The 26,266-nt window shown below is 34.8% G+C and overlaps 2 protein-coding genes across 15 annotated transcripts in view; one reads left to right on the top strand and one right to left on the bottom strand.

Annotated features, from left to right (window-relative positions):
- SLC66A3 (solute carrier family 66 member 3) overlaps positions 1 to 16,677 on the top strand; it is a 40,031-nt gene extending 23,354 nt beyond the window's left edge. The window contains exons 7-8 of the transcript XR_008476463.2: positions 13,870 to 13,932; positions 16,561 to 16,677. The gene's annotated coding sequence lies outside the window, so the exon portion shown is untranslated. The remainder of the gene's footprint in view (positions 1 to 13,869; positions 13,933 to 16,560) is intronic.
- The window catches only part of ROCK2 (Rho associated coiled-coil containing protein kinase 2), a 154,760-nt gene continuing 128,772 nt past the window's right edge, over positions 279 to 26,266 (bottom strand). For 9 of the 14 annotated variants that reach the window (XM_078349942.1, XM_035273222.3, XM_054245208.2 and 6 more), the window contains 17 exons: positions 23,448 to 23,608; positions 22,884 to 23,068; positions 20,350 to 20,419; positions 19,632 to 19,735; positions 19,281 to 19,467; positions 16,333 to 16,426; positions 16,142 to 16,236; positions 15,155 to 15,334; positions 14,809 to 14,977; positions 14,320 to 14,496; positions 12,654 to 12,724; positions 11,892 to 11,980; positions 11,399 to 11,477; positions 10,108 to 10,369; positions 9,805 to 10,018; positions 2,625 to 2,737; positions 1,275 to 1,394 (listed from right to left, as the gene is read on the bottom strand). In XM_078349942.1, coding sequence (XP_078206068.1) covers positions 2,638 to 2,737; positions 9,805 to 10,018; positions 10,108 to 10,369; positions 11,399 to 11,477; positions 11,892 to 11,980; positions 12,654 to 12,724; positions 14,320 to 14,496; positions 14,809 to 14,977; positions 15,155 to 15,334; positions 16,142 to 16,236; positions 16,333 to 16,426; positions 19,281 to 19,467; positions 19,632 to 19,735; positions 20,350 to 20,419; positions 22,884 to 23,068; positions 23,448 to 23,608 — 2,237 coding nt within the window. In that variant the 3' untranslated portion in view covers positions 1,275 to 1,394; positions 2,625 to 2,637. Of the gene's footprint in view, positions 1,395 to 2,624; positions 2,738 to 9,804; positions 10,019 to 10,107; positions 10,370 to 11,398; positions 11,478 to 11,891; positions 11,981 to 12,653; positions 12,725 to 14,319; positions 14,497 to 14,808; positions 14,978 to 15,154; positions 15,335 to 16,141; positions 16,237 to 16,332; positions 16,427 to 19,280; positions 19,468 to 19,631; positions 19,736 to 20,349; positions 20,420 to 22,883; positions 23,069 to 23,447; positions 23,609 to 26,266 lie in introns of all 14 variants that reach the window. The other 5 variants (XM_054245210.2, XM_078349943.1, XM_054245205.2 and 2 more) reach the window with 4 other exon arrangements.

The raw sequence follows: 26,266 nt of genomic DNA, 5'->3' as shown, positions 1-26,266 counted from the left end.
TACTGTCGCAGTATAAAACATACACTTATCTGGGATCACAAGAGTATAGCAAGAATGGTCCTGCATAAACTCACTGTGACAGCATTTTAAAAATAAAAATCAAACTAGGGGCCTCTGAGGCCGCTTCTTCCCAGTTACCAGTTTTCTTAACCCAGTGCTAAAATACTGCCACACACAGTTGTCTGTCTGAGGGTCATATTATCATATTTAAAATGTATCTACAGCATGTCTTAGTTTTCTTTATATTTGGAAAAATGTTTGAATCTTAAGTGTGAAAATGTAATCACAAATGTCTTTACTAGGAATAAAAACACATCTAGGGTAGCCAGCAAATATAAAGCAAAGAAAATATTTTGTAGTCACAGACTAATCCTGAAGTCTGTAAAAATGGCTGAGTGAATAACAGATGACAAAGATACATTAGTTTCAACACCATCCATTAGTTTCTATAACCAATAATACTTTTAAAAATTTGTTAATCAAAATAGGCTGACATTGATATAACTATTTATGTGTAAAAATAGTGCATGATTTCTCTTCCACAAAGCTAGTTTGCATCCTAAAAGCTGGTAAACCGCTTTTGTTGTTGTTGTTGTTGTTTTAATACAGAAAGGGCCGAGACTTTGAAAACAATTAAATTAAGGCATTCAAAATGGGTAAAGTGGCCTATCATGAAGCATTAGGGAACCGATGTAATTAACTTTAAATTTCTTGTTATAGTAACTGCTTAAACATGAACATGCAACTCCCATCAGGTACACAGGAATGAGTGATAGAAACTCCAACATTATGGCTTTAGACAAGTGCATAGATGCAACTCCAGTAAGTAATGACATCTGATTGTGTATAAAAAAATAAAGTGGGCAGCTTAAAAAACCTTCTTGCAGTATTCGAGTACTATATATATATATGTTTATATATATATATATATACACAGTATAATGGTCACTTCTTAAAGATGCAGTCAGTATCACTGTAGTGGAATCCATTCCCAGATTCTTCTGGTAAATGTGCTGGTGAAATCTCTCTGCTGAAGCTAGAAAAGCTGTTTTCTTTAAACTTTAACTCTTCTCAATCGCTGTGTGCATTGTAGTGTGAGTGACTGCCAAGAGAGCTTTATGGAACGCGTCTGGAAGAGCTGCATATATCCTCAGTCTATCAACCAATCACTGCTGGTTCAACTTGTTGCTTCAAAGGAGCCCAGAAAATCTCTCCAAGATTTGTAATTTATATTACAGGGAAAAGGGGAACACATATATGTATGAGTATATGTATCAGTCTCTCCAGGAAAATAGAGCTTTTTAATAAATTCTGAGTCATGATATTTCAGTGTTTTTTTCACTGGAAGAATATGATCACTGTGAATAATGACTGCTTTCACAGAAGGCAGTTAGCTGGAATGAAAGGAAAAATAAAGTTAGCTGATACAATGAAATAATTTAAGAGACTGTTAAATTCCTAGAAAAAGCATTCCATTCACATTATTAAACTATACAGTTTTCCAACTACTATATTTTTTAACACCTAAATCATGCATAAACATACTTACTGTGTTACTTTTGCTATTTTTAGGTACATGCAATTATATTCTTTCCCAATGCAACTTGGGATTTTGCAATATTGGTTACATACATTACACACAAGTCTTAATATGGTTAACAAGCTATTAGGGTTAAGTAATATGCCACAGAAAAGCTTAGATAAAGTTTGATTTGGGGTTTAACTACTAGCTGCCTCATGTAGCTGAAAGGGAAATGGGCCTATTGCTCAGGTTCTACTTGGCTGTTGGACCCTAACCGCATTTTTCTTATCTATAGGATAGGACCAAATACATTGTTGTAGTAAATATATACAAACTACTCTATGAAACTTGATTATACATAGATACCAATAGTACCTGACTGATGTTCTGCAACATGCTTAGATTAAAACAGACATTATTTCTTTTAAATCCATTCTATGAAAAACGTTTAAGTTGAGGCTCAACTTTCATTCAAACCTCCTTTAGCTACTATTAACCAAACGATTTTACATTTTCTAAAAGCACAATTCTCACAGCATACCACGATATTCTTCAGCATGGATAACATTAAGTTCTCATAAAGCAAACATTTCACAGCACCACACACAAAAAAGCCAAATCAGAAAGAGCTATTTCATAGCACTTATTAGACTTATAAAGTTTTTATGCTTTCAATTCTTGCAAGTTGGAAATAAGAGGAGAGAGATGGTGGGAGAAAGGAGTCCCATGCTATGTTCACAAACTAATATAGTTGTAGGAATCTGAAAACATTGTACATTTTATTTCTCTTCTGAATATGGCTTCTTCGGAGAACAGAATGTATGAGAATTAACTCCTTTTGTGATTTCTATGTCTCATTCCTAAGAGAAATTATAATTCCAACTGTATTAAAAATGTATAGCCAATTAAAGAATATGAACATAGCATTTCATTTTTATACTTAACATGTAGATTTCAGTTAGCAACTTTTTGAAGACTACTTTTTAACTATATACTATAAAAGCAACTTAATAACGTTTTAAAAATAAAAAGAAAGCCCAAGTGCAAACCACATGCGCTATGTTGAAGTACTAAAATAACTGATTTTCCATTTTTTATTTACCCCATTTATTTCTTCAGAAATCAAAAACATCATCATCATCATCATCATCACCACCACCACCATCAACATCATCAAATGACCAATCCCAGTCTTTAAATGCCAAATCAAGCAATCTGCAATAGGAGGTTTATAAATTTATACTCTAACACTTTTTAGAAACTGTAACTTAATGTTATGACTTAGAAATCATACTTCGTGCTGTAAGTGTTTTAACTTTCCCTTCCTGGATAACACGATTAAAATTAAGATGGATGCACACAGGAAAACTCTGCCTTTTAGAAGTAAACGCATATAATCACATTGGCCAAGTACACTTTCCAGAGATCAGAAGACAGAGATCATATTGGGATAAGAAACAATCTGCTTCTCCCTCCTCACCCCCATACCCCAGATAAACATGTAACCATCCTGATGCCCAGTTTGATTTGAGAATTACGAAAGCACCATTGTCAATGTTCCCCTCACCAAAATGAAGGGAATGTCAGCTCACATTTTTTTCATCATAGCACCAAAAACTGTGGGGTAAAAGGGGGGTAATAAAATAAGAAAGCAACTTTCTGAATTCCAGCAGGACCCTGTCTGCTCAATGTGTCACCAAGAGCTTTGTCCTGCATATGAAAAACTAGAGACAAGGGAAAAGCCACAGGTATACAAGTAGCATTAGCAAGTCGTCCTGGCTAAGCTGGACTTAGAGTCGGGGTGTGTGTGGTCTCTTCTTTCTACATCAGTAAGCTACACTGACACTGCCGTCATCTTTGCTTTTAAAGACAAGAGTCACTTTTCATTTTTATAACTGTGATGTTCATGAATCCGTCTGTGCCAAGGAACTCATCTGGTCCCCAAAGTCTCACCTATCACTATGTCATTGGTTCTTAAGCTTTATGTGATTTACCTACTGCTATTTATAAGGCATATTCCCAGGTCTCATTCCAAGAGATTTGGATATGAATGAAGAGGGGCCCAAATATTTGCATTTTCAACTAAAAACCCTGAGGTGATTTCTGATAACAGCTGGTTAACTTTGAGAAACACTGACAGAATAGGCTAATGGATGATTCCTCTAAAAAGTAAACAGAGTGACTCAAATTACTCTTTTAAAAAGTACTGAACATATAACAATATTTGAGAAAACACATGAACAGATATACTTACTCAACACATATCACTATCTGACATACACTCATTTTTCTAGACTTAGATATAACGTAATTTCTAGCTATGTTTTAAGCTCTATTGCTTGGGAGACTGAGATTAGCAGACCTTCCAGGGTATCCAAGCCTCAGGCTTAGCATATGTTAGGAGAAAGCTGCATTGTATATCCTTCAAAACCTTTGAAGTGTGTTCCAGTGTCACAGTCTCAAATTTAAAAGTCCAGTCGCTAGATACGAGTGCAGTGCATGACAAGACTTCCCTTACACCCTTCTCCTGAATCCCCTTCAAATCAGTCATCTAATTCTAGTTATTTCAGCGGAAGAAATCTTTCTGAAGCCACATTTATTTTCTTCATTTTCATTGTCAAGTACTCAGTTCAGGGTCTTATTAAGCCTGAACATACCGATACCTTATTCAAAGACTTCTACTTGTAGAAAAAAATCAAAACTTCTGAGCACAGGGTTCATGGAGCTTTTCAGTTGGGTTCAGACTTTCTCTCCAGGGTCACATCATCTTTCACCGCTCCCTGCCCTTGCCTTCTCCCAACCCCAGTCCAACACAAAATTACAAAGACACAAGTAATTCTGATGACTTCGTACCTCTGCACATGACATTTTGCCTGGAACTGACTTTCCCTTATTTGCTTGCCTGTAAAATTATCCATTGTCCATTGCTTGAGATCTTTCGTAATGTCCTCAAGCAGGATTCTCCATGCTTCCCTCTGTCTCCCCCAGTGCTCTGTTCATGTCTCTATTACAAACAGCATTTTACATAGTACTGTAATTGCCTGTTTGCTTGACTGTCTCCACCATTAACTGATCGACAGGGATATAGTTCAGGTCTGTGAAACTTATTGTCAAAGATGCTTCAGAAAGGGTGCATTTAATTTGGAGTTCTACCAGCAGTCCACTAGAGTGCCCATTTCTTCATCTTGCCAAGTTTCTTAACCCTTGCCAGTTTGCAGGTGAAAAAAGGTTTTATGTTATAGTTTTAATTTAATGTTAATTTCTTTAATACAGTAGTTCCTCCATATCCTTGTTTTCACTTTCCGTGGTTTCCAGTTACAGTGGTAAACCACGGTCTTAAAATATTGAACGGAAAACTTCAAAACCATTTAGAAGTTTTAAACTGCACAACATCCTGAAGAGCGTGATGAAATCTTATGCCATCCCACCCTGTCCTCCCTGGGATGTGAGTCATCCCTTTGTCCAGCATATCCATGCCTGTTAGTCACTATCAGATTTTTAAAAAATGGCATGTGTAGGTCCAGTACTATTTGTGGTTTCAGGCATCCACTGGGGGTCTTGGAACCTTTGAGTAGGTCTCCTTTGAGATAAACGAGAACCACTGTAATCAGGCTGATCACTTTTTTACATTCAACAGCTATTTCCATAATAATGCCTGCATGCCCCTCCTAATTTTGTATGGGGATAAGGCAATCTTTTTTCTCAATGATTTATAAGAACTTTTCATATGTGAAGATACCAACTCATCTTTCTTATATATTCTATAAATACATGCTGTTTTTAAAATTTACAAGGCCTTAATTTTGGGATAGTTGATCTTCTTTGTTTTCTTTTCTTTTACTCTTTGCAAGTTCTTGTCTAGTTCAAGATCAGGTATATATTCATCTATTTTTACTACTTCATCTATGGTTTTATTTTTGACACTTTAAATTGTTTATAACTTCATTATTTTCCCAAGTAGTTTGTTAACTTTCTACCATTTAGAAATGATAAGAACAAAGATAAGATAATAATGGCACAATAGCTACCCCCTCCCTGAAGTTTCCCTGTGTTGCTATGTTTTACTTCTTAAAACTTGATAAATGAGCATTTGTTGCATTTTTGCTTTATACTTTTCTGAATGCGTTAAATACTCCATTTTTTTTAAAGATCTTTAAAAGAAAATTAAAGAGAAATGCCCTCTAGCCAGACTGATGTATTTTTGCCTTGCATTGAAACAATCCCCAAATTGTCTTCATCAAAAATTAGCATTTTATTCACAAATTTCCTACTTTTCCAGCACGGCATTTTAATTTTCATTCAAAAGTACCAAGAAAACATTCCTGTAAAATAGCATTTCTACACATTATTTTTATGAACTGTCAATTAATTAAGTTCTACTCATCACATGAGGCAGTTACTACTTCAGTTCCAAGTCCAGGCTCCAGAACTAGAATATCTGGATCTAAAGACATGGCTCTGCCACTTATTAGCTGTGTGACCTTGGGGACAGAATCTTTCTGTGCCTTAGTTTCTTCATCTGTTAAATGGAGATATATTAATAGCTACCTCACAGGGTGTTTCTGAGGATAAATTAGTATAATAAGAGCTAACACTTAACTATCACTTTAATAAATTTCACCACTATAGAAAAGAGGAAGTGCTGAAAACAGTTAAGAGGAGAATCAGAATCAGGACTGCCAAGCTAAAGAAAAGATGTAATGAGACCAGGCACAGTGGCTCACATCTGTAATCCCAGCTCTTTGGGAAGGCAAGGCAGTAGGATCATCTGAGGTCCAGAGTTCAAGACCAGCCTGGTCAGCATGGTGAAACTCTGTGTTTACTAAAAATGCAAAAATTATCTGGGTGTGGTGGTACGTGTCTGTAATCCCAGCTACTCGGAAGGATGAGACAGGAGAATTGCTTGAACACGGGAGGTGGAGGTTGTGGTGAACCAAGATCATGCCACTGCACTCCAGCTGGGTGACAAGAGCAAGACTCCATTTCACAAACAAACAAACAACAAAAAGAAAAGACGTAATGGTGCAGGTGACCATAAAGAAAGACACTGAGGAAAAGTTACCAAAAAACGGTTAAGTGAACATTTATGGGTTTACTATATATTTGATATATCTAACAAACATACACTCAAATATATATTTGACATATCTAACAAAGTCAAAATTTGTTTTAAGAAGGACAACATGTCAAATTACTTCAACTAAAGCTAGACTGACTAATGCTAAGACTAACATTAAACAACCTCATATGAAGAGCTAGATATTAGATCACTGCTGAGATATACCAGCAATTCTGGGCCTCTGTTTTCTTGGATGATCCTTTACTAGTTCCACCCATTTGTGAATGTGCTTTAGTCCAGTAGAATGTTAAAAGCCATCCAGCCTGGGTCTTGATTCCTCCCTAGAACCATGCTACTCAATGAAATTTACAATTCGCCTCTCTGACTGGTTCTTCTTCTAATACATCTTCCAAGGAAAAGGTCTTTAACTCTTTAGTGCTATTTATGATCTCCCATACTTTCAAATAATTTCTTTAGAAAAAAAATATCCTCAGTTCCTTCACTTGCAACATATGTATAATATTTTCAAATGATATACTGCAACCTGTTATTCTCATCTATATACCCTTCCATTTGTATATGTGACTCTTAAAACGTGATATTCAAAATGGAACGCCAGCCAAGCGTGGTGGCTCATGCTTGTAATCCCAGCACTTTGGAAGGCCAAGGTGGAAGGATTGTGTAAGGCAAGAAATTTGAGCAACATAGGGAGACCCCCATGTCTACAAAATAAAACAAACCAACAAAAACTAGCCAGGTGTCATGGTGCATGTATGTGGTCCCAGCTACTTTGGGAGGCTGAGGTGGGAGAATAATCACTTGGGTGCAGGAGGTCAAGGCTGCAGTGAGCTGTGATCGTGCCACTGCACTCCAGCCTATGCAGCAGAGTAAGATCCCACCTCAAAATAAAAATAATAATGCAGGTTGATTGATTCATGTAAGAAATAAAGATATAATGCTATGAGTACATGAAGCAAGGAAGACTCAAATGCCAAAAACAATGGAAATAATGTTGCAGAGGCACAACAAAATCCAAATTACATTATAAATGTGACCATTATTATCTTTAGAATTTCAAAGAATCTGTTGAATAAATTTTTTTCACAAAATACACACTATACATTTTAGTCAGTTTTATTTACATGCTGATGTGACAGAAAGAAATCCCTACTACTTACCATTGCTACAACAAAATGTATTTTTTACAAAAAAATTAGCTGGGCATGGTGGCATGTGCCTGAAATCCCAGCTACTCGAGAGGCTGAGGCAGGAGAATCGCTTGAACCTGGGAGGCGGAGGCTGCCGTGAGCCGAGATTGTGCCACCGTACTCTAGCCAGGTTGACAGACTGAGACTCCATCTCAAAAAAAAAAAAACAACCACAAAGAAAACCCCACAAAATGTATTAAAAAAATAAAAATCACTGAAGAATTATTCAAAGGGCAAGGCCAGAAGTTAAATTAAAAAAAAAAGGTAACAAAAATAAAAAGTAAATGTACTTTCCAATAGACCACAATGCTGATTTAGACTGGAAAAGGAAGGTATTTTTAAGTCCTGTTACATAATTGGGAGCATATCTCTTAAACTAATTCCATATATGTTACTATATATAGCAAAATCATTAATGTGTCAAATAGCACAAAAGAAAAAAAACATCAAAAGGGTATTTGGAGTTGTTATAGTTGTAGATCTAAACAAACCCCTTCTGGAATCTTAATCAAAAACAAAGATAACAGTACCTATTCTATTCCACAGGACCATCTTAAAGAGCAAATGAGATAACATATAAGAAGTTAAATGAGAGAAAAGAATACACAGAGAAGTACTTTGGAAACTAAAATCACTATATACTGTAAGGCATTAAAATACCATTTAAGTATTAATAGTTATACAGTATTAATAATAGGAATTTAATTTTCAGATGTTTTACAGAAGGCACATGAAATGGCCTTCAATGTCTCTGAGTTCTGAGTTTCTTTAGCTTAATTTCTATCAATAATCACTAATTTTGTTTAGTTTTATCATACCTCACACAAAATATTCAACATTTTCACTGCTGAAACACCAATTATACCTTTGTTATTCTAAATTATTTCGTTGAGAGATTAGTTTCAAGAAAGTTTCATATAAGATGTTTGTGGTTAGAATAAGATTCCTGACCACACAGCCAATGCACATCAATATTCATATACTGAAGCTCCCGTGTTAGGTAACAAAAAGGATACCTGAAATTAGATACCTCATCAAAGTATATGCTTTTTCCTTTAGCTAACCAAATTCTTGTGTTCATTTCATGTTCAATAGCTAGCTAGCAATGTTTATACATGCTTAAGTTGTTAGTAAGCCAAGAAATGGCTACAGTGAATCAAGATGTTTAACTAAAGGACTTTCACGAAGCTATCTGAAAATGGCTCCATCAAAATGTTTTTGTGCATAACGATCATCCCTGACTTTACTCCATTTTCCAAACTCTACCTCAATTCCAAGGAATGGCCACTTTACCCATTGGTGAATATTTGCATTTTTAAAGCTGGTCTATGTTGCTGTTAAAAATCACACTCAAGTTACTGTTTTAAATTTATAGATTTGATTTAAATCCCAAGCTGATTTTAGACCTGCCTCCCAAGTCACCTAACATAATAAAAGCTTGTAATATGAAACAGTATGTGCACTTGACAATGTGAGGTTTGTGGACAATGTTAATTCTATCTTTTAAGTCATTAAATTAGTGCTTATAAAAGCTGAAAATAGTATCATTGTACAGTAAGCCCTCCACTTGACATCATTGACAGGTCCTTGAAAAGTGCGGCTTTAAGCTAACTAAAGCGTAACAAAACTGTTTTTTTTTTCTCATCAAAGTTTTAACAAAACAACTTTGAAGGAAACAACTTAACTCGAGGACCTGCTGTACACTGTTTTGCTTAAAGTTGCGGATTCTAAGAACCTATGGACAATGTTAAGTGAAGATTTACTGTATAAATAAACACAACAAAAATCTTTAAAGATTTTTGGTTGATTTACTGTGATTTAGTAAATAAATTTATATTACTTTCATCTGAATTGATGAATATGACATGCATATTAAGACAGTTCCAAACATTTGGTATTCCATGGTTCACTAAAACACCAAGTAAAGGAAAACTAATTAGGAAAATTTGCAGCTTGAATATAAATAACAAAATATTTTAGTACTTTCAATTTTTTACCACATTTTAGTTTATTACCTAGGTTTGTTTGGGGCAAGCTGTCGACTTGGACGTCTAATAGACTGGTTTTGCTGTATCTTCATTGAAGTTCTAGGAGATGATCGCGCAAAAGGGTCTGGAGCTGGGGGCTTTTTAGGTATCTTTTTCACCAACCGACTAACCCACTTCTGCTGCTCTTCTGTAGAATTTGCTAGTAATAACAGATTCTTTGCCGTTGAAATATCATAATACACTATAAAGAAAAATTAGAAAAGAAAATTAAGGTGCTTAAAATGATCTGAACATAACCAATATTGATGAAGCAAGTAAGTTACCATTTACCTTTGCAAGGTGCTATAATCTCCTCCTTTCTGTCCATGTGATCTTTATGACACTTAATATGGCAACGGCGGCACTCCAAAGCAGGAGGAGGCTTAAACATGTGCCATAGGGGCTTCATACAAGCCTCACAGTTGGTTGGGAAATGATAAAGAGTAGGAATAAACTCATGTCCCTTGTGGCAAATATAATTTGATTTTTCTCCAACTGGCTCCACTGGAAATTCTTGTTCCTTCTTACTTTCTCCTTCATTGGCATACAGAATCTATGAAGGCCAAAAGAACAACAAATGATTTCCAAATATGTTATTTTTTATGTAGTAACAATTCTGATAGTGTAAGTAAAATAAAATTAGCCTAAATTATTCAAAGAGAAGAAAATATATTTGAAGTTCAAACTTAAGCATATTCTGCTGAGCTTATGTAGGAAAAGCCATCAGACAGACACTGGTTCGCATATCAAAAGAACTGCTCCTGTTCAAATGCTGCCTCCTTATTTTCTTTATAACACCCATGCTTTAGCAGCACTATCAGAATAGGTCAGCAAAAGGTAAATGGGCACTTCATAGGTGTTAGAAAGTTTTTCTGGGAGGGACTGTTCAAAACAATCACTTGAAGAAATGTAGCAATTATACTAATTGGTGTTTTGTAATGCTTACCAGAAAACTGGGTAACAGCTGTAAGTACAGCTTCATTTTAAAAGTTCTGTATTTGGAAAGTTGAGGGAGAAAACAAAGAGGAAAGGATGTGTATTATACCCCAAATAAACATGATAAACAAGGGGCCAACTTTCACACAGTACACCAAGCACAATGGCTCTTACACAGAAGGAACTCAATAACTCATTGTTGGTCTGACTAATTTTAAAATGACATAGTAAAGAATGTGGTCTCACTTGAAATTGGAGGTAAAAGGGCTATGAGGTACAAAATTTACCTTCATAATTTCTAGAGAACTGAGAATAAAACAAAAACAGAAGGGAAAAAGTTCATGCTTAATAAAAGTCATAACCAGCCTTAAACAAAAAAAATATAGCAAAGACCAGAAACACGATACGAACAACACTACAAACTTTAACAAGTAAAATGGAGACAGGAATGAAGACGTCCCCAAACAGAGTTAAGCACAAAAGTCACAAAGGAACAAACCATCTTTAAATGGGGCTGAAACAGAAAGGTAACCTGAAGAGGGTCAAAGAATGAAGAGATTTAATATGTCACATTATATGAGAACTTCTAAATGTGAAAAAAAGAAAACAATGCCAACCAATCAAATATAAACAAAAGTATGTTTACCTGGAATATCCTTGGAATTTCTTTAGCATCTGCTCTATATACATCTGTCTGTGTAACTGGTCGGACATGAAATAACTTGCTATAAAAAATTTTGAATAAAGGAATAACATATCACCCAAGGATCAAATTATATATTAATTATTCTATACTAATGTCAGAAGTTAAACACTGACTACTTTGACCCATGTTAGAAACTCACAGAATATTTTGTTCTATTAATTCTATAATTATTTAAGATTTTTAGAAACCTCTATGTCAGAAATTTTCTAATTAGTTTAAAAAAATAACAAAGACCCATGAAATAAAGATGATTTAGCTAACCCTGTATCCCAGACTTTCACCTGTATGAAGTAATTACAGGAAAATGTAACAATAGTACAGTAGGAGCTATACTATAAGCTATACTATGACTAATAAATTGCATTAATTGTTACTTTTATCATACTTTAAAAGATAAGATATGGTTTCTAAATATTCTAATAAAAACACTTACTCTATATCTAAAACCATGTAAGGATTAGATTGTTCTTTATCTTGTTCACTGTCATAGAAAAGAATCTTCTTACTGCTTACAATCACATACTGTTAAAACAGGGAGAAAAGAAATCAGTAATTCAAGTTTTTACATACCTTATTTATTGATTTTCTTTGAAAATAAATTCTGTATTACCAATAAAAATCATAAAATACTAAGTAACTAAAAAGTACTTAATATATTTTTAGGAAAGTCTTCCTTAAAGTAACTATAAATTTTGTTTATATTACTAGATATTTTACTATATTTTGTTTACTAGATATTTACTAAATTTTGTTTATATTACTAGATATTTTAAATAAGCAAATTGTGGGGAGAAGTAAAATCAAATATTTTTTGGACTTAGTTAGCTTTGGGATCCAATATTATTAGTTACCTTTCAAAAACAAGCATAATAACATCAATAATCATAGTAAGCGAGGAAAATAAATAAATAGGTCTTTTTTTTTTAACCATATTCAGAGTTCTTTTCCCACCAAAACAGCAAAAGTATCAAAATCAATAGGCTTACAATTTCCTAACAATAAATCCTGTCTTATTATTAACAAGATATGAGGACAAAAATTTTTTTACAAAGATAAATAAAATATCATTTCAAATCCTAAAGTATAAGTAAGTTCTGTGTCCAAAAGGACCAGTCATGTATATCCTACAACTACAAAAGCCAAATGACTGGAGTTAAAACAAAAACAAAGACTCATATTCCAAAGTACCAATTACCTTTTTAACCCATCCAAATTTCTTAGTGTTGTTTCGTACAGGCAATGAAAGCCATCCTTCTAATCTTGATTCTACAAATAAGCACAATATATGAGGATAAAAATAACAATTCTCTTTTGATAATAAGGAACTTAATAGCATTTAATATTAAATTTACAAAACAAAATATATCCTTTAGAATTTATCACTATATATTATCTAGGATACAGTATAGTACAGGATCAGTAGTAAAAAGTTATGCAATACAAAACAAAAGCCAGGTTATATCATATTTGAAACAGGTATTCTATACTTTTATAAAGTCAAATATTCCATCAATTAAATTCATGCTTTTGTAAAATTCAGGAGAAAAGTTGCCAAGAAAAAAAAAAAGGCAGCAGCAGCAACTCTATTCTCACTGGTACACCTGCCTTAGACTCCTTTATTTTTCCTTTGGAAGAGGGCAATATAGTACACATTTTCAAGGAGTAAATATTTTTAATAATTACATGTTCAGAGAAAATGGGCTTTTAGAATAACTATAATAAAATAATATAAATTGTATTATTATTATTATTTTTTGAGATGGAGTCTCACTCTGTCACCCAGGCTGGGGTGTTGTGGCATAATCTCAGCTCATTGCAGCCTCTGCATCCCGGGTTCCAGTGATTCTCCTGCCTTGGCCTCCCAGGTAGCTGGGATTACAGGCACATACCACCACACCTGACTACTTTTTGTATTTCTAGTAGAATGGGGTTTCACCATGTTGGCCAGGCTAGTCTCAAACTCCTGATCTCAGGTAATCTGTCCTCCTCAGCCTCCCAAAGTGCTAGGAATACAGGTGTGACCCACTGCACCTGGCCAATTACGTAAATTTTAGATAAAAGTTGGTTAATAAGCAGCAAAATAACCAAAAGATTCTAAATTCCAAATATCAAGATCAGGAGCATTCTAATTCAACTAAGAAATGTGTATGAATCCTTAGAATTTGTTTCAATGACATTTGGCCAATGCCTTTTCATGAAAGTAGCTATCATTTATTTAACATTTATGTATCAGCTGTGCTGGATAATTTACATAAATTTTCTTTAATCCTCACAAAAACCACACAGAACAGAAATTATTCCCCTAACTTAGATGAGGAAACTGCAGTCTTGAAAGATCACACGTGGCTGCCTCTTTGACTCTGAATGAAAGAACTGTCTGGTTTCTTCATTTAAACTATAATCTCTTTCAGGGTAACAATCAGGCCAAATTCTTTCACGTTTCTTATGCAGGATATATGCCTACGACAATGTTGGTAAGTACTCAGGAAAACCCTAAGCATATCCTCTGAATCAGTCCAAGTACTTTTTCTGTACCATCATTCTTGTTATGAAACTTCAGAAAGAATTTCTTCTTGGTTGAAAATGGCTAAAACAAGCAGTGAAACCATGCGCTCTTAAGCAATCTATTACTGCATTTCTTGCAAGTTGGCATCTAACAATTATAACAACAATACCATGAGAAAACACCTTAAAAACAAATTCTTTATTCATGCAGCAGTTTATTTTTAACAGAGTGAGTCTACAACAACATATTAGAGTTAGTGGTTATTAGTTTATGTTACATAAAGAAAATTTCAAAAGGACTAAAATTAAGGATAGTGGGAAAAACCCCAAAGATGAAAAGACTTTCAGGATATCACCTGTACCATTAGGTTCCGATGAAATGGGTAAGTAAGGCAAAGATTCTTCTTCTGAGTCAGAATCAGAGTCAAGGAGCATGTGAGAACTGGAAGGCTTAGTGGCAATATTGAGAGAAGTAGAGGAACGTTGGTAGGTGAATGACATGGATTCCATAGTGTGTGACTGAGTGATATGAACTAAACACCCAACATAGAAGTAAGAATGCAGAAAGAAGAGAAAATCAAATGAAAGCTTAAAAGTAGAGCTAATATAATAATTTAAAAACTAGACATGTGGAGTTTTTCTTTTATCAGAGTTTACGAAAAACTCTGATTAAAAAAAAATCAATAAAATAAGTTTGAAATGTTACTTGAATCCTTACTCGAAGGAATAGGTTTTCCCTTAAAGAAATTACAAACATTTTTCCTTCAGAGTAGTCATCACAAGACTTAAAACAATCAACTGATTTATATTTAAGACAAATATTAGGGCTGAAAGCAAATCCATACCTGGAAACCCATCATCCGCCTCAGCATCCCCTGGTCCACTGCCTATACTGGAACTATCCAGACCAATATGCAAGGCTTGGAGTTGGGACCGAAGCTGCTCAATGTCACTATCTTTACTGTCCAATGTCATCTGCAGTTCAATTCGAATCTGGCTCTCTTCAGCTATTTGCTGTAAGAAATTTAATTACCATAAGTTAACTGGATGTGACATGCCTCAACATTTTGCTTCTTGGTTCTGTAACAATTATTAAATAGATATGGTCTATAACCAGTAAAACACAGACATAAAAATAATTCTACTTCTCAAAAGGAAGTCTTCAGTATAGAACCCAGAAAGTATTCTTACAGCCTGCATTTCATTCAGTTCTTTCTGATACTTGATCATCTGCTGGGTCAATTTCTCACGTTCAGATTTAAGTTCCATATGTAGCTTTCTATTCTCCTTCTCTTTTCTCCGCACATCTGTATCATTGCCACGTTTGACAGGTTCTTTTCGATTCATGATCTCAGCCAACTTATTCACAGCCTTAAAAATGTAAAAGTAAGTATAACACATAAATAAAAATAAATTACATTTACGGTTTCTCAGTATCTCATCAATAGCAACAAGTTAAACAATCACAAATACTCTCCTTCCCTACACACAGGGCTACAAAGAAACACTTTCTACATAATTCAAATAATACACCTTTACTACTCATTATGCTTCTCCATGCAATGCTCCATTAGATTTTTACTCGTGTCTTCTGAGAATTATAATTTAAAATATTTATAGATTAAAAAATATGTATTTATGGAATTGATCTGATGTTGCTTTCTACCATTTTGACTTTTTAGTTCTAAGAGAGGCTTTAATAGGCAGACTTTTCTTCATTTATTCTGGAAGAAGAACATTTTGCAATGGTATCATATTAATAAAATATCCTATGTCCACCAACAGTGAAGGGCACCTAGTACCCCACATGTTCATGCAGTACATATGCAACTGTAGGAGTTGGTGGAGAATGAAATAACTGACCCTTTTCAGGTTATCAGCAAATGGTCAATCCCAACAGTTCTTAAAAGCAGAAAAACATACTAAATTACAATGATAAATTGAAAGAGAATGTGATTCCAAAAGGAAAAATTAAGGAAAATTTTAGTAGACATAGAATTGAACAATATTAATCAAATCTAATTTATCCCAACCTGGCAAAAACCAGGTAATTGTGACTTCACAAATACTGGTACATTTGATGACTACTGCTACCAATTTGTAACACCTAGAAGTAAAATATAAAAGAGATAAACTGAGATGAAATTCAAAATCGTATTTAGAGTTTATTATACATACTTGAGTTTTGAGTGTTCTTTCTGTTAACAGCTGTTTCTCAAACTGTGCTTTAATAGCTGCTGCACTTATTTCTTCATCTTTCAATCTTGACAGTTCTGAAACATGAAAAAAAAGTTAAAATTACATTGATAATTATAGCAGGTGATAAACATAAACTGTATTAAAAATAAACATTCTTTGTTAATACATACGCTCTTGAACATCTTTCAATTTGTTATTTAATTCTTCTTTCTCATTCGCAAGATTGGCAACATCACTAGTTAGTGTCCTATTAGTTTCCTCAAGCTAAGAAATGAAAGAGGAAAAAATAATCACATCTCAATTTACACAATTTATGTTGTAAAACAATGATTCAAATGGGAAATATCCTAGAATATTGTTAAACCTCACTTTTCTCTTCTTTTTTTTTTTTGAGACAGAGTCTCACTCCGTCACCCAGGCAGGAATGCAGTGGCACGATCTCGGCTCTCTTGGCTCACTGCAACCTCTGTCTCCTGGGTTCAAGCAAGACTCTCCTGCCTCAGCCTCCCGAGTCGCTGGGACTACAGGTATGTGCCACCATGCCTGGCTAATTTTTGTATATTTAGGAGAGACAGGGTTTCGCCCAGTTGGCCAGGCTGGTCTCGAATGCCTGACCTCAGGTGATCTGTCCGCCTTGGCCTCCCAAAGTGTTGGGATTACACGTGTCAGCCACCATGCCCAGCCTAAATCTCTTATTTTTCTAAATACATTAATCTCTATACTTCTTGCCCTTGCACTACCTTACCAAACTTCACCCTTGATGAAAACTTTGCTAACTATAACAGACTTCCCATGTACACTAGGAAGCCAAAAATTTGCCCTTCTCTCAAAAATCCTTAGCAGTTTTTAAAATAAGGAAAATAAATAAAAAAGGAAATTCAAAGTCCTGCATTCCAACCATGCAGAATACACAAATTTAAAACTATTTCTTATAGAACACCATTTGGAAAGTTAAATTTTACTGAAGACGGTGACAGCCTTTGGTATTCCTTTCAATTCTATTCCTATTTTTCCTTTCCTGAAGGAAATTATTGGGTTTGTTTTTTTTTCTGAGACAGTCTCGCTTTGTTACCCAGGCTAGAGTGAAGTGGTTCGATCTCAGTTCACTGAAACCTCTGCCTCCTGGGTTCAAGACATTCTCATGCCTCAGCCTCCTGAGTAGCTGGGATTACAGGTATGTCCCACCACACCTGGCTAATTTTTGTGTTTTTAGTAAGATGGGGTTTCACTATGTTGGTCAGGCTGGTCTCAAACTCCTGGCCTGAAATGATCGCCTGTCTAGGCCTCTTACACTGCTGGGATTACTTACAGGCATGAGTAAGTTTTACTGGCCTAAAGGAAGTTTTATTATAAATTGTGTGTTTCCCCTTTCGACTTATGATTTTATTTCATTACATACACATGAAACACAACACAGTGTGCCTTTACGTGATTTTCCTTTTTTTCCTCTTTTGGAGACAAGGTCTCTAGCTCTGTTGCCCAGGGTGGAGTACGATGGTGCAATCACCACTCATTGTTGCTTCAGCCTCCAAGGCTCAAAGGATCCTCCCACTTCAGCCCCCATGAGTAGCTAGCTGGGACTACAGGCATGAACCACCACACCTGGCTAAAATGTGTGTTTTTTCGGTAGAAACAGGGTCTTACTCTGTTGCCCAGGCTGGCCTCAAACGCCTGGAGCTCAAGCAATCCTCCCGCCTTGGACTCCCAAGGCGCTGCAATGACAGGCATGAGCCAACATGCCAGGCTGTGAGTTTCAATCTTACTGTATTTATCCTTTTGTAATTGTTTTCACTCAACAGCATATTAAAGCATTAAATTGCTGATACAAATAAAGACCTAACTAATTCATTTTAACTAACATAATAGTTCCATCTTCTATCACATTTAATGTATCCATTCATTCATTCATTAATGGACATTTGAGTTTTTGCTAATGTATTTATGCTGCTATACACATTGTGCCTGAGTTACTACAGTGTATTTATCTTAGTGTGGACTTTCTTTGGACTGCATTATATGAATACCTAAAACTTACTGGAAATGTCATACTACATACTGTACTATGCCATACTAAATTTACACTTCCCATAGTGAATAAGACTGACATCCTCTAGACATTCTTCAGACACTTGAAATTGTCAGCTACTGAATTTCTGCTAATGTGATGGGTATGAAACGGTATTTCAAAGTTGTTTTACAAAGGCTTTTCTTGAACAACAGTGAGATTAAGTATGTGCTTGTATATTTAGGTTTTCTCTTTTAGCTAAGTTTTCTTCCAAATTGTTTAATCCTTTCTTACTGAATTGCAGACATTCTATATATACTCTAGAGACAAATCCCTTGTTTAATAAACATTACAAATATTTCCTTTCTGTCTTTTATTTATGCTGTCATATGTAACTTTTAGATTCTGTTCTAATAGCTTAAATTTTTATTTTTTATAGTTAGTCCTTAAGATAGCTAGAATTTACTTTCGTGTGTGGTGGGGATTAAATTTTTTCCTTTCCACATAAAAATACAGTTATTCCAAAACCATTTATGAAATGTGTCCTTTCCCAGTGAATTGTACGCTGCCACTACCATCATATATACCAAGTTCTGGCATATGCAGAAATCTCTCTGGCCTCCCCTTTCATTTCCAGTGAACAGGATTGAGTATCCCTGTTCTAATACCACACTTTTTAATTACTGCAGCATTTCAATAGGCCTGGCTAACTGATAGGGTAAATCTATCTACTTGATATTTGACTTCTCTCTGAAATTTTTATTGCAATTTTTTCAACCTGAATAGAACTATTTTCATGGTAGTTTCAAGATTCTTCTGAACTAAGCTCTGTTTAAAAAGAAAAAAAATGACTTAAATTGTTTTCTACCTTTGTTATTTTCCCTTTCACTTTGGTTAACTTTGAATTCATCAACAGTTGAAGTCACTGGAAGTAGTTTTTAGTAAGCTCCTCTGCCAAACAACACTCTGAAGCTGATGGTTAACCAGATTAAAAATCTTGTAGTCAGCATATATACTTTTTCATTTAGATCTATGATACTTAGTATGTTTAAAGAAGATGTAAGATATAGCAATTTGATTATAATCCAAAAAAGCACCGAGAATTTTACTTACAGATGCAATTGTAGCATCTTTTTCAGTAAGTTCCTGTTTGTGTCTAGCCATCATCTCTTTGATCTCCAGCTCTTTCATGATCTTCTCTTTTTCCAAATCAGAATATTGTTCTTCAGCAATTGAACGAGCCAGTTGCTCAGAATCTGCTTTGGTCAAGGTGATCTCCAGCTGGGCAGCCAAGGAGTCCCTACATTTTAGCAGTATGTTATTTTAGTGGTTCAGTTTTCACTATGAAGTAAAAGTTTTTCTCGAATTCAGTTCATCAATAATTTTTTATTTGGTGACTACCAGGCATTGTTCTAGGAGCAAAGTATACAGCTATGAACAAAGAGACAAGGGTCTCATACTTACCGTTCATCCTGTAATTCCTGTTTCTTCTGCTGTAATTCTTTACCAAGTTTGGTCTTTTCTTCACATTCTTCTTTAAGCTCCCTAACTTGTGTTTTATAGAGGGTCTAAATAGCAAAATACAACAGAAATGTGTATAATCATCAGAAATATTACTTCTACATTCAAAAGCTATCCAGACAAAAAGGAGAACACATAAAAATATTTTCTTACTGTTAAGTCCCTGAGCAAATGAATATTAACTTTCCTATTTTCTAGTCATCAACTGGTGATTAATGAATACAAGTTGAGCTAATAATTAAGAAGCATGACTGTCAACTGGATATCACAGTGCTATTTCTTATTTAATAGCATAGATAGGTAAAATGAAAGAGGAAAAACATTAAGAATTTAGAAAAAAAATGTTGGCTCAAATCAATAAAACAGAAGTGTTTCTACCTCATATTTTAAAAACTGATCTCAAAAAAGCACAACTATTAAAATGATAATTTTATTTCTTGCATTATAAAAATATATTCTTCCTCAAAAAACAATGCTGTTAATCAGCTTCATCAAGTATGGTATGTGCTTGGAACTATTTTTCTAGCAATGATAATGCATTTCTCTCAAACTACCTACATTCTTTTACCCAGTTGATCTTTTTACATGAGTTGTATGGTATAAATAAACATCCCATCCAAAACTCTGTTTGCTATTTGCAAATGAATGTGTCTGAACTTACTGAGAAATACTGTTCTGCTTCGAGCTGATCCTGGAGCTCCTTCATTTGCCCATCTGCATCCTGACGTTCTCTGTGAGGACATTGAATCAAAGGTTTCAAAAACTTATACACATTTTAAACCAGCAACTCTCAAAGTATGGTCTGGGGAACCCCTGGGAGTCTCTGAGGTTCTTTCACAGAACCCATGAGGTCAAATCATTTTCATAACAGTGAGTACCATGGCTTTTTATTACTCTCATTCCCTTGTTATGTACATGTGTACTTTTCCTGAGGCCACATGACTTATAAATGTGTCATCACTCTGATGGTTAATATGTGTTTGTGTGTTCCGTTTTTTAAAGTTTTCCCAGTTTTAATTTCTAAGATAATACATATCATTAGATACAACAAATGTAAACAAAAACTCATTTGGAACCCTTGATAATTTTTAAGAGTATAAAGGGGTTCTGAGACCAGTGTTATACTAAATCAACATTGAATCGCAGATTCACATACAGACACTGTGATCAGTCCTTCATGCCAACCAAGTGGAAGAATCCAAAGAGCACCTAAAATCTGGTCATGTTAGCAGGGAGTGAAGAATGCCTGGGAGGGGCTTCTGAAAAGGTAAGAAGTGCTGGCTTTAGATCTAAACATGGATGGTGGCTGCACAGATTTGTATACTTTGTAAAAATTCACTCAGCTCCACACTTAATATTTGTGTACTTTTTCTGTATTATGTTAATCTTCAATAAAGGAATAAAATAATAAATACAATAAATAAAAAGCAAGCCCAACAACCCATTTAAGAAGCTGGGTTGAAATGGTCCGTTAGATTTTGGCCTTATTTTAAAAACATAAAAATTACAGTTATCCCAAACCAAAACCAAGGAGGAATAAAGCAAGTTGGAGAACAATACAATTTGTATGACACAATTTAAAAACAAGCAAAAAACAAAATAAAATGTACAGAAAACTCAACCTCACATATATTTGTGAAATGAGAGAGAAAAATAAAGCTAATGAAAAGAAAAGAAAAAAACAACACACAGATGTCTGACTACTGTTCCAATTTCTAGTTCCAATTTTAAAAGTTTAAATCTCATTAAGTTTAAAGTCTGGCAATATATAGATCAGCAGAAAGAACAAAGTGTACTTGAATATTTTGAGCATCCTTTCTTAGATAGTATCATTCTTACTGACCTGTCACAGGTATGCATAAAACAGACAATTACAATGAGGATCAATTAGTAGTAGTTGTAACAGTAATAGATCTAGCAGTAATAGTCCCTTCCACTTATCATATGATAGATGCTTTAAATAAACCATTGTTATCCTTTACAACATCCCTAAAAAGGAAGCTATTACTGCCCCCTTTCACAAAAGTGTGATAAAAGGCTTAGAGAAATGAAATCATTGGCCAAATGCTGGTTAGCTATTAAGTTACAGTACCGATATTCACACCTCAGTCTGTCTGGATCCAAAGCCTTTGTTCTTTCCACTCTATCACACTGTCTTTCATCAAATAACTGGGATCCAATATGACCTTTGGTCATGATTAGGAAGAAGTAATTCTCCTACTAATAGAATAAATGGGAAAACTTTAATAGCATATATACTGTATATTTTATCTTTTTTATAGTTGGGTTCTTGTTACGTGCCCAGGATGGTGTAGTGGCTATTCATAGGTGTGATCACAGTGCAAAGCAATCTCACTTGGCCTCAAGTGATCCTCCTTCCCCAGCCACCCAAGTAGCTGGGACTACAGCTGTGCACCACTGTGCCTATAATATTTTTAAAGGATTTTAACAATATGTTCTCAATTTTTTAAGTAAATCGAGTAGAGCACCAGAGTATTTCCTATGACATGACTAAAAATTTACAAGATATTTATTTAAGTCAAACATTTCTAAGTCTAAGACACTAAAGAAACAAAACAGGCACATGGACAATAAGCTTGAGAAACAGCCCTGAGGACAAATCTAAAAGCATGATGTGAAGATCCCACATATTTTCTTCTGCCTCATCACCAACAATTCCTCTATCATCACATGATAATTAGGTAGCAGCAGGGAAACAAATAAAATCTTGAAGGACAACAGTGACACTCAACACATTACTTGTACACAAAGAGAAAACATGGGCTGGGCGCGGTGGCTCAAGCCTGTAATCCCAGCACTTTGGGAGGCCGAGGCAGGTGGATTACAAGGTCAAGAGATCGAGACCATCCCGGTCAACATGGTGAAACCCCGTCTCTACTAAAAATACAAAAATTAGCTGGGCATGGTGGCCCGTGCCTGTAATCCCAGCTACTCAGGAGGCTGAGGCAGGAGAATTGCTTGAGCCCAGGAGGCGGAGGTTGCGGTGAGCCGAGATCGCATCATTGCACTCCAGCCTGGGTAACAAGAGCGAAACTCCGTCTCAAAAAAAAAAAAAAGAAAAAAAAAGAGAAAACATGGTCAACAAAGTAAAATGCTCAAAAGAAAATATACAGATACACCAAAATTAACTTATACATGGATAATTGGCAAAGTAAAATGTCTCAATTAACTTACTTTCGAAGTTCAGCATTTTGTTTTTCCAAGTTCATTTTCATTTCCAGGAGATGGTTATTCTCTTGCTTTAACTGCTTTTCTGACATTTTTAGTGTGTTAACCTGCTGTGTTTGCATCTTCAGGTCATTTTGTGTAAGGCAGCGTTTCTGAGTTTCTTGCTCTATTTTTAATGTCAGGTTTCTAACCTAAGAAATAAATTGCGTACTTGGTACATAAGTACATTATTTCTATTTAGTTCATCAATGAAGCTGGTACAAAATATGGTGATGTAACACAGATATTTTACCCGTGGGGAGCTAATTCATTTCATAGTAAAGTATTTTTTTGTATTTCTAATAATGTTATAAATGTATTTTTCAAATAAAATATAATCTTTAAGATAAATATAACTTTAAAAATGTTTAAATTATGATTCATTTAGTATATCATCAAAATTTAAACAGGTTGTAGACTACTATAAGAGAACCTTTAAAATTTTGAAACCATTATTAGACTTCATAACCCTAAATTTTTATTTATAAATTCATTAGTTTATTATGAATCACTAGTACCCTTAATACTTACATCTTCATTTAGCACATCTTTCTGTTTAAGGAGCTCATTTATTTTCTGCTGTGACTGTTTGAGGTCACAGTCTAATATAGAACATCTTTTCTCAGCTTCTAGCAATAGGTTCTCCACTTTCTGTTTTAAAGTTCTTTCCTCCAGGAGCTTCTTCTCCATTTCTAGTACAATAAAAATGGACATAATCATAAATTTACAAATAAAAGAAGCATATCATATCGAACAGTGCTAACAAAAATTATAATAAATAATGCTGCCTTCCTTATATTTGTATTTTCAATTTAATATTTTAATCATAAATTTATAAATAAAAGCACATTAACTATATCACACCATACTAATAAAAACGGTAAATGATGCTGCCTTACATTTTATTAATTTTTTTTTTTTTTTTGAGACAGTCTCACTCTGTTGCCCATGCCAGAGTGCAGTGGTGCCATCTCGGCTCTTTGTAACCTTTGTAACCTTCTGGATTCAAGCAATTCTCATGCCTCAGCCTCCAGACAGAACTTGGATCACAGGCATGCACCACCACACCCTGCTAAGTTTTGTATTTTTAGTAGAGATGGGGTTTCACTATGTTGGCTAGGCTGGTCTCAAACTTCTGGCCTCAAGCAATCCACCCACCTCAGCCACCCAAAGTGCTGGAATTACAAGTGTGAGCCACTGAGCCCAGCCTTAATTTTCCATTTAATATTTTCACTACTCCTCCAAATATATTTGAAATGTCAAGAATTTCACACTTGAAAATTAGGAGTTTCACAGGGCATAAAATGTATCACACTCTGTAATATTACATCTATTCTAATGGAAGCAAGAAAATTCTGCCTTTATTTACATTCTATAAGATGCTTACATCTTTTAAATAAAGACTTCTTTTATTTTACTGCTATTCTATGTCTCTTGGTGTTACTATTTTTACCTTAAAACAATCCAGGTAGATTCTATGATCTCCACAGCTCTTTTCATATTAACGCATTATTATGCAGGTGTTGAAAATTATGTTTTAGGGTGGTGGTAAAGGACAGGACTCTAGAACCAAACTTTCTCAGCTTAAACCCTGGGTCTAACACTGTTTGGGCAAGTTATTCACCTCTCTGGATCTCTGTTTCCTTATCTCTAGAATATGGATAATAGCAGCTACCTTTCAAGGGAGGTTGTGAAGATTTTGGTTAACACATGTTTACCACTTAAATGCTGCCTGTCAAATGGCAAGCATTTGGTAAGTGCTTATTATTTAAGAAGAATTTTTAATGATCTAAGAAAACGTTATTTTTTTTTTTTTTTGAGACAGGGTTTCACTCTTGTTACCCAGGCTGGAGTGCCATGGAGCGATCTCGCCTCCCCGCAACCTCCGCCTCCTGGGTTCAGGCAATTCTCCTGCCTCAGCCTCCTGAGTAGCTGGGATTACAGGCACGCGCCACCATGCCCAGCTAATTTTTTGTATTTTTCGTAGAGACAGGGTTTCACCATGTTGACCAGGATGGTCTCGATCTCTTGACCTCGTGATCCACCCGCCTCAGCCTCCCAAAGTGCTGGGATTACATACAGGCTTGAGCCACTGTGCCCGGCTTAGGAAACGTTCTTAATGTCTTTTTTCTTTTTTTAAAAAACAAAGCAAAATAGTATAGGAAATGGAGAAAATTTATAAAATAGTATCCTAACTCATAGGATTATGAGTAATCTTTGCTTTTTTCCTTTATACTTCCCTGTATTTTCTAAATTATTTACAATAAACTTTTAATCTATTTTACTTATCAGAAGGCAAAGTTCCAAGTGATTTCAGTGTTAAATGTAAGTCATCAAAGTTAAAGGATTATCTTGATATATTTATTGATTAGTACTTCAATTGACATTCAATTAAGGCTCCTCTGCTTTTTCATAACTAATGTTCAATATCTAATTATCATCTATTATAAAGTTATAGTAGGGAAAAATTAAATCTGTGAATATTTAGTGTTTTATGAATGGTCTTCAAAAGTGAGGAAAAATGAAACATTCCTCTTGTAGTATTAATAGTAGTCAAGTATTTCTAAACACTTTAAATGTTTTACTGCACTTGATTTTCACAACAACGTAACAATACTATAATTGTCCCTTTAAAGGAACAAGACACAGAAAGTTTAACTAGACAAGGTCACATAGCCAATAATTATTTGGTAAGCCATGTTCTTAATCCAAGGAGCCAATGACATGCAACAGAAGGACCAAAGGCTTTAGCCTCAGATTTGAATATTTAACAGTTTTGTGTACTCATGTGTAAAATATGGAAGTCATTGTGTATCTTACATTAGCGTTATAATTGAAAAAAGTAGTTAATACTGAGTTGGTTCATTTTTATCAGTTCAGAAAACAACCACTAAACAAATGTCCTAAATAAATAAAAAAAAACAATCATCTAATGTAGGCATTGAGACTAGAAAGAGGGATTACTGAGGTAATGAAAATACTTTTTTTTTCTCTCTGAGATGGAGTTTTACTCTGTTACCCAGGCTGGAGTGCAGTGATACAATCATGGCTCAGTGCAGGCCTGAACTCCTGGGCTCAAGCAATGTTCCTGCATCAGTATCCCAAGTAGCTGGGACTACAGGTGCACATGACTATACCCAGCTCATTTTTATATTTTTTGTAGACATCGGGTCTTGTTATGTTGCCCAGGGTGGTCTCAAACTCCTAGGCTCAAGATATCCTCCCACCTTAGCCTCCCAAAGTGCTAGGTGTGAGCCACCATGCCCAACCTGATATATTCTTTATCTTGTTTTGAGCGGTAGTTTTGTGAGTATATTACAAAATGTCAAAAATGTTTATATTTTATTATT

The sequence above is a fragment of the Callithrix jacchus genome, chromosome 14, assembly GCF_049354715.1.
Source record: "Callithrix jacchus isolate 240 chromosome 14, calJac240_pri, whole genome shotgun sequence".
Classification (NCBI taxonomy): domain Eukaryota; kingdom Metazoa; phylum Chordata; class Mammalia; order Primates; family Cebidae; genus Callithrix; species Callithrix jacchus.
The sequence above is the reverse complement of the archived record's forward strand: the minus strand, read 5'-3'. Positions and strand labels throughout refer to the sequence as shown.